General features: G+C 37.2%; 1 protein-coding gene across 2 annotated transcripts in view; it reads right to left on the reverse strand.

Annotated features, from left to right (window-relative positions):
- Positions 1-12,163, reverse strand: part of MMRN1 (multimerin 1) — a 106,533-nt gene that overhangs the window by 30,541 nt on the left and 63,829 nt on the right. The window contains exons 5-6 of one of the 2 annotated variants that reach the window (XM_040237851.1): positions 7,566-7,667; positions 5,765-5,938 (exon numbers count right to left, since the gene is read on the reverse strand). In XM_040237851.1, the coding sequence (XP_040093785.1) occupies positions 5,765-5,938; positions 7,566-7,667 (276 nt within the window). The remainder of the gene's footprint in view (positions 1-5,764; positions 5,939-7,565; positions 7,668-12,163) is intronic. The other variant, XM_040237852.1, reaches the window with a different exon arrangement.

The raw sequence follows: 12,163 nt of genomic DNA on the forward strand, positions 1-12,163 counted from the left end.
ACCTCAACATAATAAAAACCATGTATGATAAACCCACAGCAAACATTATCCTCAATGGTGAAAAATTGAAAGCATTTCCCCTAAAGTTAGGAACAAGACAAGGATGCCCACTCTCACCACTACTATTCAACATAGTTTTGGAAGTTTTGGCCACAGCAATCAGAGCAGAAAAAGAAATAGAAGGAATCCAGATTGGAAAAGAAGAAGTAAAACTCTCGCTGTTTGCAGATGACATGATCCTCTACATAGAAAACCCTAAAGACTCCACCAGAAAATTACTAGACAAGGCTATGGTTTTTCCAGTGGTCATGTATGGATGTGAGAGTTGGACTGTGAAGAAAGCCGAGCGCCGAAGAATTGATGCTTTTGAACTGTGGTGTTGGAGAAGACTCTTGAGAGTCCCTTAGAATGCAAGGAGATCCAACCAGTCCATTCTGAAGGAGATCAGCCCTGGGTGTTCTTTGGAAAGACTGATGCTAAAGCTGAAACTCCAGTACTTTGGCCACCTCATGCGAAGAGTTGACTCTTTGGAAAAGACTGTGATGCTGGGAGGGATTGTGGGCAGGAGGAAAAGGGGACAACAGAGGATGAGATGGCTGGATGGCATCACCGACTTGATGGACATGAGTTTGAGTGAACTCCGGGAGATGGTGATGGACAGGGAGGCCTGGCGTGCTGCGATTCATGGGGTCGCAAAGAGTCAGACACGACTGAGCGACTGAACTGAACTGAATCAATGAATATAGTAAAGTTGCAGGATATAAAATTAACACACAGAAATCCCTTGCATTCCTATACACTAACAATGAGAAACAGAAAGAGAAATTAAGGAAACAATTCCATTCACCATTGCAATGAAAAGAATAAAATACTTAGGAATATATCTGCCTAAAGAAACAAAAGACCTATATATAGAAAACTATAAAACACTGATGAAAGAAATTAAAGAGGACACAAGTAGATGGAGAAACATACCACGTTCATGGATTGGAAGAATCAATATAGTGAAAATGAGTATACTATCCAAAGCAATCTATAGATTCAATGCAATCCCTATCAAGCTACCAATGGTATTTTTCACAGAACTAGAACAAATAATTTCACAATTTGTATGGAAATACAAAAAAACCTTGAATAGCCAAAGCAATCTTGAGAAAGAAGAATGGAACTGGAGGAATCAATCTGCCTGACTTCAGTCTCTACTACAAAGCCACAGTCATCAAGACAGTATGGTACTGGGACAAAGACAGAAATATAGATCAATGGAACAAAATAGAAAGCCCAGAGATAAATCCACACACCTATGGACACCTTATCTTTGACAAAGGAGGCAAGAATATACAATGGAGAAAATACAGTCTCTTTACCAAGTGGTGCTGGGAAAACTGGTCAACCACTTGTAAAAGAATGAAACTAGAACACTTTCTAACACCACACACAAAAGTAAACTCAAAATGGATTAAACTAAAGATCTAAATGTAAGACCAGAAACTATTAAACTCCTAGAGGAAAACATAGGCAAAACACTCTCCAACATAAACCACAGCAGGATCCTCTATAACCCACTTCCCAGAATAATGGAAATAAAAGCAAAAATAAACAAATGGGGCATAATTAAAATTAAAAGCTTCTGCACAACAAAGGAAACTATAAGCTAGATGAAAAGACAACCTTCAGAATGGGAGAAAATAATAGCAAACAAAGCAATGGATGAAGAATTAATTACAAGCAACTCCTGCAGCTCAATTCCAGAAAAATAAAAGACCCAATCAAAAAGTGGGCCAAAGAACTAAACAGACATTTCTCCAAAGAAGACATACAGATGGGTAATGAACACATGAAAAGATATTCAACATCACTCATTATCAAAACCACAATGAGGTACCGTTTCAGGCCAGTCAGAAAGTCTGCTATCCAAAAGTCTACAAGCAATAAATGCTGGAGAGGGTGTGGGGAAAAGGGAACCCTCTTTCATTGTTGGTAGGAATGCAAACTAGTACAGCCACTATGGAGAACAGTGTGGAAAGTCCTTAAAAAACTGGAAATAGAACTGCCTTATGACCCAGCAATCCCACTGCTGGGCATACACACCAAGGAAACCAGAATTGAAAGAGACACGTGTACCCCAATGTTCATTGCAGCACTCTTTATAATAGCCAGGACATGGAAGCAACCTAGATGTCCATCAGCAGATGAATGGATAAGAAAGCTGTGGTATAGATACACAATGGAATATCACTCAGCCATTAAAAAGAATATATTTGAATCAGTTCTAATGAGGTGGATGAAACTGGAGCCTATTATACAGAGTGAAGTAAGCCAGAAAGAAAAACACCAATACACTATACTAATGCATATATATGGAATTTAGAAAGAAGGTAATGATAACCCTGTATGTGAGACAGCAAAAGAGACACAGATGTATTGAACAGTCTTTTGGATTCTGTGGGAGAGGGCAAGGAATGGATGATATGAAAGAATGGCATTGAAACATGTAAAATATCATATGTGAAACAAATTGCCAGTCCAGGTTTGATGCATGATGCAGGGTGCTCTGGGCTGCTGCACTGGGATGACCCAGAGGGATGGGATGGGTTGGGAGGTGGGAGGGGAGTTCAGGATCGGGAACACATGTACACTCATGGTGGATTCAAGTCAATGTATGGTAAAACCAATATAATATTGTAAAGTAAAATTAATTAATTAATTTAAAAAGAAAAAAAGATTGACAAAGTAAAATAAAACTTAAGTGTAACTGAATTTATTAATTGTGAATAATAGCAACAATAACAATAGATTTTAAAAGAGGAAAGCAGCATGATCTGAAAACCAGGAAAAGAATGAAAATAGGTGAAAACACTTTAAATAGGTATAAAATTCAGTATAGAATCCTGAACAAAGTAATTATGAAAAAATAAACAATAAAAGTAACAATTCATGCTTAAAATTTTAATGGAAAACTACATTGGGTAAAGGGTAAAAATTATTGCTAGTGTCTGAAAAGGAATCAAACAGATTATTGGCTTTAAAAATTTGTTTCAAGAAAACAAGCTTTTCAGATAATATTCATATAATTTGTTACTATAGAAACATCTGTGCAAGAATCTAACTTTTGCAAAAATATGTCAAAATGCCTTATGTCAATATATGAGGGAGCACATCATTTTAAGTGTAGTTTGATTCTGTTTCATGTGACTCAATGTGCTACTGCTGCTGCTGCTGCTGCTAAGTTGCTTCAGTCATGCCCAACTCTTGTGCGACCCCATAGACGGCAGCCCACCAGGCTCCGCCGTCACTGGGATTCTCCAGGCAAGAACACTGGAGTGGGTTGCCATTTCCTTCTCCAATGCATGAAAGTGAAAAGTGAAACTGAAGTCGCTCAGTCGTGCCCGACTCTTAGCGACCCCATGGACTGCAACCTACCAGGCTCCTCCGTCCATGGGATTTTCCAGGCAAGAGTACTGGAGTGGGGTGCCATTGCCTTCTCCCAATGTGCTACTGCTTCCTAACAATTCAGTATTCTATATGGTCACTTAAGAGATATATCTGATATCAGATACCTTGGCATGTCCCTCCTGTGGCTGTGAATGCATGGCCTATTTATAACATTTAAATAACTCCTTAAGTGTTGGGGCATTTGATTTTAAACAGTTTCTCCAGCTCCTAGTAGATAAGTCAGTGCTTCTCCATCCGATGTAGTTTAAGTGAGAGAAGGGTCATGGTTTTGCTGGGAAAGTGCAGTACCTTCGGGGTGAATTTAGCTCTTGTTCCCTGTATGAACACTCATTAACTGCAAGCCCTCTGGTTTTTTAACTGATTGGGCTCAGCTCACAATTAATGCCTCCTATTGAAGAGGGACTGTTGTTGTTACTATGAATGCATATTTTTCCTGTGTCAGGGCATTTTTTTGTTAGTGGGTTCACAAAGGCTGTTGACAGGCCTAATTCTCTCAGGTTATGATAACTAAATTTTGCTAAACAAATTTTATTACTATGGTTATAGTTGATTGTGTACTGTTCCTATTTAACTTCTTTCTCATGCTATCACTTCAGGGAAAATATATTCCTTTCTCATGCTTGCTATGAGTTTTAGCCATAGGGAACATACCAGAAATGTAAGCCAGAGTCTTTCTTTCAGTTGGTTAATAGCACTAATAATTTACATGACTGAAAAAATAATGATGGCTCTGTACTAGTAAATAACATGGAAATCTTCACCTTTTTATTTCTTTTATTTGTGAACCACATAAAATAGGGAAAAAATTACATGATTGGTAGAAATGGGATGCACAGTGAATATTTTTTATGGACAAAATAAAGTGAAAGGGACAAGTAATCCTGAAACTTGGAAACATACAATAAGCCCAGTGAATTGAGATGCTCCTAGTAACCAAAACGCATGTCTAGAATATCCATGGTGGTGGTGGTGGTGGTGAAGTTGCTCAGTTGTGTCCAACTCTTTGCGATCCCGTGGACTGTAGCCTACCAGACTCCTCTGTCCATGGGATTCTCCAGGCAAGAATACTGGAGTGGGTTGCCATTTCCTTCTCCAGGAGATCTTCCCAACCCAGGGATCAAACCCAGGTCTCCTGCATTGGAGGCAGACGCTTTAACCTCTGAGCCACCAGGGATCTGAAATCTCTCTGCCAAATTAAGTCCTCCTGATCCATTACTTATCAGTTGACTTGGTTTTTCTTTGTAGAAGCCTTCCCTGATCCCCTTAGATTGGATTTATTGAAATTATCAAGGGGTCCTATTGTATTGCTACCATACCAATTACTCACTATACATAAAACTCTCTGGTAGGCAGAATAATGTTGCCCCTAAGATGTTCAGCCCCTAATCACCTGAACCTGTGAATATGTTAAGTCTATGGAATCTTGACAGATATGATTAAGGTTAAGAACTTTGAAATGAGATTATCCTGGATTATCCAGATGGGTGCAATGTAATCATATGTGTTCTTAATGAGGAAGAAGGCAGAAGAATGGATCTGAGAGCTGCCATGAGGACTCAACAGCTGTTGAGTTGGCTTTTGCAAATGGAGGAAGAAGGCCATGAGCCAAGAAATGCAGTAGCCTCTAGAAGCTGAGAACAAGTTTAGTTATCAAGAAAATGGACCCTCAATCCTACAACTGCAAGAAAATGAATTCTAACAACTCAAATGAACAGGAAATGGATTTTCCTGTTCCTCTAGAAAGGAACAGAGATCCTCCAGAAAGGAACAGAGACTGCTATTTCAAGAGCACAAAATTCAGGCAAAACTGACTCGGATTTCTATGAATAATGACCTGATGGAATTTAGAATATATTTTATTGATTATATTCCATGAGGTAGTTTCTGGGGTAATAATATATTTTAGATTTATCCTCAAAATCTTTATCAATATTGAGACAATCATGGATCTATGTGCCTTGATAAGCATTCCTTGACCTCATCTTTATCTTGAACTGGAAACCACAATGGAAGCAGATTAAGTATAGCTCCATTTAACTATAAAAGAATACAAGTAAGGCTATAACTAGGTACACAATGTCAATAGGTCAAATGAAATATTTAAAGATTTGTCTGTATTAGTAAAAATATATTTAGATGGTTCAAATTATTTCAGAAATTAAGGGATTTTAAAGTATCTTATTCCCCCCAAAAATCTGTTTTAGACTTCTCTACCTCCCAATCTAAAGAAAAGTTCTTAAAATGATGTGGGAAAATATAAATGAGTCATTTGCCTTCTGTCTCAACTAAATGAATAATTTACTTTTACCTTTTAGAAAAGATTGAAATTCCCCAGTTTTGTCTTCACTGATTTTCTCTTCTAGTGAGGAATATGTACTCCTTACATCACTCACGGCCAAAGAAATATTGTCAATCTTCTTCTGCAGAAGGGTTAGTTTCATTGCCTGGTAGTTCATCTGGTCAGTCATTTTTTGTGTCACTGCTGATATATAAGATGAGAAAATAGGAAACATTTAAAAATTCATATTTAAAACCACTCAAATCTCATGACAGATTGTGTGGTAATTCAGATAAACCGTGTTTGTGCTTCATATTTGAAAATATAGATTATATACACTTGGCAAATGGCATCCTAAATTTTATACTATTTAGGGGAAGAAATTTGTAAAAAGCATTCTAATATCTTAGAAGTCTAAAATGTTTTAATTTTGCCCAGAATTTTCAGTCTCTCTTTTCTTAAAGAGTGTCTGTTAAATTTTCAATAGATGAGGAAATTGAAAGTCAGAAAACTAAAATAACTTGCTTGAGGTTACCAAGCTAATGTCTCATCTTCTGCTTTCAAATCCAATGCTCCAAAATTGAACAGATGTACCTTTATATATATATACATATACATGTGCATACATACTACATACATACACCTACATATGCATATGTTACATATATATGTAGTTTGTATCTATATTCTGAGAATTTTTTATTTACTGCTGCTGCTGCTGCTGCTAAGTCACTTCAGTCGTGTCCGACTCTGTGCAACCCCATAGATGGCAGCCCACCAGGCTCCTCCGTCCCTGGGATTCTCGAGGCAAGAATACTGGAGTGGGTTGCCATTTCCTTCTCCAATGCAGGAAAGTGAAAAGTGAATGTGAAGTCACTCAGTCATGTCTGATTCTTCGTGACCCCATGGACTGCAGCCTACCAGGCTCCTCCACCCGTGGGATTTTCCAGGCAAGAGTACTGGAGTGGGTTGCCATTTATTTACTGAGGTATTCTTTAATGAGAGATAAAGAGATTCAGAATTTGGTTAGAATCACTTTATAAAGCAATGATACTTTCCATACCTTTACATGTGATTTCAATAATTCAAGGAGGCTTTCATTGTATTTTGTGAAAATACTGATGTTTGACCCCTTAACAAAAATTGAATATAGTTTATAAGCTATATTCACCTGAATTCTTAAAGAGATTCCCTTAAATCAGATTCCTCAATTTGAGTGCCTTGTTTTGTATGACTAGATATGTGCCAAATATAGATGTTTTTAGCAGTAACCAACTTTATGTTTCTAAGAGATGAAGCCTAAAAGGAATGATGAAATATTTATGATTAGAAAGATGAGAAAGTATGTGACATGCCAACTTTAGATCAACATGATATTCTTGTTGATTCTGAGCCACAATTCTTTGCCCTAGTCTGTCATCAATACACCTTGGCAATCTCTTATCAAAGGAAGAAAGGCTTCTTAGCTGCTTTAAAATGATCAAGTCCTTCCATCCATGCCAAAGTTCTTCCATAATTGTACTCTTTGGAGGACAATAATGTGATTTAAATTTGAAAACCTGTGAATTCCTTACAATCTAGTGTGACAGCATATCTATTCCCTTCTGAGTCTGTACAGAGAGCTCCAATAATTACACACGTTCCCTTCATGCTGGGAACCAGCAGTTCACTCAGTTTCACCTAATACACAGCAGCAGTAGAAAAGGGTCAAGAGGTACGTTAATGTGTCCTCATCAAACATTTGACAGGCAAGTGATGTATTGTTTGTAAGTCTTCATAAATAGAGTTGACAATGATTGGGTTAGGGACAATAGTAATTACAATCTGTGACCTGGGTCACCACAGTCTTGGGGCTGCTGCTCCAATGTTCCTCTGCCAACAGCCGCGTGACTTTCAGCCTGTTTGCTGTGTATCAGCTGCTGTTGTTCCTGGGCTAGATAGAAGCAAAAAGAGAAGAGAGAGAGAGTTAAGCACTGGGTTTACCTCATTTTTTTCCAGTCCTGAGCAGCAATGTGGCTAACATGCCTTTTCACCCATACTGAAGCACGATGGTCATGGTCCAATATGATTGCAGAGTGAGCGGCTCTGCCCCTATCCACAGGGTGATGTGCTACCACATTGGTGCTGGAAGTGCAAGATTCTAGTTCTCTTTGCAAAAAGTAAAATTATTCAGGTTTCCTTGTAATTGAAAATGGGTGATAGTTTGGAGGAAGCTGTGTAAACTGGAGGATGTATACTATCAGTATAATTGAGGGGACCTTAAACTCAGCTGTGTTAAAAGCTGTAGCAACTTTCTAAGTGGACTGTCTCAAAGATGGTTTGCTTAAACAAAGCAATTTCCAACTGGTGGCCACTTGAAAGTAAGGGAGAGCTACAAGTGTTTTACTAAGAGAATATTTGCTTAATAGTGCCACTTAAATGGGTTTTCCCCAGATTTTTAAGAAATACATAGGTTCAAAACAGAAACACAGTAAGTAAAAGCAAACCATTACAGGGCATGTCTAAAGGGGATCAAGCAGTAAAATCAGTGAAATTTCAGAAAAATAGAAATTCTTATAAAATAAATTTACTGTCTTAAAACATTGCTGCTTTTTTCCCATGAATCAAACAATATTTTAAATGGGAATATAATTTTTCACTGGGGAAAACAATTTAGAGGAAGATTTATTAAAAATATTGAACACATTATGAAATATATGTCTGTAATTTGCAGACTTCTAATGAACAAATTTATTCATTGAGGTCTGAATATCAGACACGAGAAAACAAGTGTTTGGTGTCTGACTGTTTCTTCCCATGTGAAATTATGTACCAATGAAACTGCACTTCTGGCATATGTTAATTATGCTCTGTAAGGATATGTCATGGTGACAATAATACTAAATCATTTCTACTCCATAGAAAGTATATATATTTGGCGCTAATTTGACTTAGTCTCTATTGTTGGATTAAATTTTGCGTTGCTTTCTTTAGAGCACTGAGCTAAATTAATGAATCTCCATTCATGTCTGGAGTTTTTGTTTTGATTTTCTTCTCTCCACTGATTAATAGAGAGCCTGGCATAATTTCGTATTTATTTGGAGGAAGAAGACAATCTGTAGCTTGTGGAAAAGTGTATGCCTTTGGGAGCTATGGTAGGTGGTGAAGAGTATTAACTTTATGCTAGATCCTAGCAGTAAAATTATTATAGCTCAAATTCAAATTAATTTATAGAAATATATGTTAAATAATTGTATAATTTTTAAAATCAAGATACTTTCTTAGATGTCATAAAGCATTTTCTTGGCAGCTAAAATCTATCTACTTAAGAGTGTTACCAAAGAGTAAAGTATTGGTTTTCAAACCAGGGTCCCTGAATCAGCAGTATCAGCATCACCTAGGAGTTTTAAAAATACAACTTCTGGGCACCCCCCACAGACCTGCTAATTTAAAAAAACCTGGAGTGAGGCAGAAATCTGTGCTTTAACAAGCTCTCCAGTTGATTCCAATGCCCATTGAAGTTTATGAATCACTGGAATTAAATCCATCTATCAAGATAAATCATTCTTAGCAACTTTCAACCTCACTACCTTACCCGTTCCTCTTAGCTGTGGATGAGTGTTCTGGATATAGGCTTGTATTTATAGCAAAAGGAAAAGGTGGGTTTAGCAAAATGAACAAATGGTCTTTTCATTTTTTTACTGCTAACCTTTCTGAGCCAGATCATAGGAGAACAAAAAGAGCTGGTGCATTGGAATGCACGCCACAACCAGAGGATTTTGTTAGGAAGTGATGTGTGATTACGGTAAAAACAAAGACCACATATTTTGTGGCATACAAACATGGCTGCTCTTCAAACTTATTTTTCTATTATTAACTTTTAAAGCATATTATGTTCTTGCTTTTCTTATTTTTTCCTAACATCTCTTTAGACTAGTAGTTTTTTGTCATGGATGGAAATCAGAAGTGATTGTTAACTTTGAAACTAAGTGTCAACATTCTGTCCATCATCCTTGCCCCATCTGAAGATTATGAATCGTAGCTCTGTTCTAGGGAATTGAGAATGTGTGTATATATAGTTCTTTAAACTCTGCATGTGATTTCAATGCATGACCGTGGTTAAGAACCATTAATTTAGAACAAATTTTAAAATTTTCTAATTCTAATAAATAAAGTCAATGTTATAAGGCAGAAAATACTAGATTTTTCTTTTTTCTTTTTTTTTTAGAAAACACCAGATGTTTTTAAGTTAAAAATTGCAATCCAGATTACAATTGGATTGATCTTTCAGAAATTTTTAAACAAACACTAGCTTTGTTGATAACAAGAGTACATGTTAAAGATTTGATTTAATAAGTGAATAAAAACCTTTAGTCTCCTACCATTCCATAGACAAGCAGAACTTTATAAGGAGTAAGTGAAGTGAGGTGGATGTGGAGAGTGGTTTTCACAGTTCCCACTCCCTGCTATAGATAATACTATTCTCAGTGTCAGGACACACAATCCCCGAAGAGAGATTCCTAAGTGTGTGCATGTGAAGTCTTTGAGACACCTACCCAGCAATCAAATCTAGAGCCCACTGACAATTTCAGTATGTCTAAGAAATAAAAGGGCCTTTCCACTCAAAGCCTAGGCTATAGGACCTCACTCTTATCTGGTAACATCCCACAAAGCCCTAACTCCAAAACTGTATTCAATCAGTATGCACCAATGTGACCTAGCAATTATTAAAATATTGAAATACAGCCATACATATAAAATATATTATGATAAAGTGTAATAACTGATAAGCACTTCCCTAGTGCCTCAGTGGTAAAGAATTTGCCTGCCAATGCAGGAGACATGGTTTTGATCCCTAGGTCAGGAAGATCCCCTGGAGAAGGAAATGGCAACCCACTCCAGTATTCTTGCCTGGGAAATCTCATGGATAGAGGACTAGACAGACCTTTGTTGGTAAAGTAATGTCTCTGCTTTTGAATAGGCTATCTAGGTTGGTCATACCTTTTCTTCCAAGGAGTAAGCGTCTTTTAATTTCATGGCTGCAGTCACCATCTGCAGTGATTTTGGAGCCCCCCAAAATAAAGTCTGACACTGTTTCCACTGTATCCCCATCTATTTCCCATGAAGTGATGGGACCAGATGCCATGATCTTCGTTTTCTGAACGTTGAGCTTTAAGCCAACTTTTTCACTCTCCTCTTTCACTTTCATCAAGAGGCTTTTTAGTTCCTCTTCACTTTCTGTCATAAGGGTGGTGTCATCTGCATATCTGAGGTGATTGATATTTCTCCAGCAGTCTTGACTCCAGCTTGTGCTTCTTCCAGCCCAGCGTTTCTCATGATGTACTCTGCATATAAGTTAAATAAGCAGGGTGACAATATACAGCCTTGACGTACTCCTTTTCCTATTTGAAACCAGTCTGTTGTTCCATGTCCAGTTCTAACTGTTGCTTCCTGACCTGCATATAGGTTTCTCAAGAGGCAGGTCAGGTGGTCTGGTATTCCCATCTCTTTCAGAGTTTCCCACAGTACATGTATTTTACTAAATATTATTTAGGAATTTACAATAAAAACACTGGAAAAGTTTAAATTGTCAAAGTATTTTAGATATCATGAGTGAGAATTTTTTGAACCTTAGAAAAAAATAGAAATGTTATCAATAATGAGCCAAGTCCTGGATTGTCTAATGATACAGTGCAAATATCAATCTGGAACATCTTTTGATATATAAGATATCAAAATCAAAAATAACAAATCAATATCAAAAATAAATTATATTATAAAATATAATCTGTATATTTGAAATAAAATCCACTTGATTTTCAATACAAATTAGTGAACCGTTTTGTTTTTTTTAGTCCCTATGTTGTGTCCAACTCTACTGTTGACTCCATGGACTGTAGCCCATCAGGTTCCTTTGTCCGTGGAATTTTCCAGGCAAGAATACTGGAGTGGGTTGCTATTCCTTTCTCCAGGGGATCTTACTGACCCTGGGATCACACCCTGCTTTCCTGCATTGGCAGGTGTGTTCTTTACCACTCAACAACCACGGAAGTCCATTGGTTTTTACTTAATATATAAATGTTGACTTCAAATAATGATCTAAATTTGTATCATTAAAAATTACTAGACTTTTTTGTCTTCAATGACATTTGATTTCTGTTAAAATTAATTTGTGATCAAGAGAAAAATATTAAAGAACTTTATGAAACTGCATGAGTGCTGAGTCATTTCCGTCATCTCTCTTTCAGACCCTATGGACTGTAGCCTGCCAGGCTCCTCTGTGCATGGATGCTCCAGGCAGGAATTCTGGAGCGAGTTGCCACTTCCTTCTCCATGTGATCTTCCTATCCCAGGGATCGAACCCATATGTCTATGTCTCCTGCATTGGAAGGTGGGTTCTTTACCACTAGAGCCCACTAATTAGTTTCATGAAATAAGCTTTTGTAACAA

This window comes from Oryx dammah, unplaced genomic scaffold (assembly GCF_014754425.2).
Source record: "Oryx dammah isolate SB20612 unplaced genomic scaffold, SCBI_Odam_1.1 HiC_scaffold_3, whole genome shotgun sequence".
NCBI lineage: Eukaryota > Metazoa > Chordata > Mammalia > Artiodactyla > Bovidae > Oryx > Oryx dammah.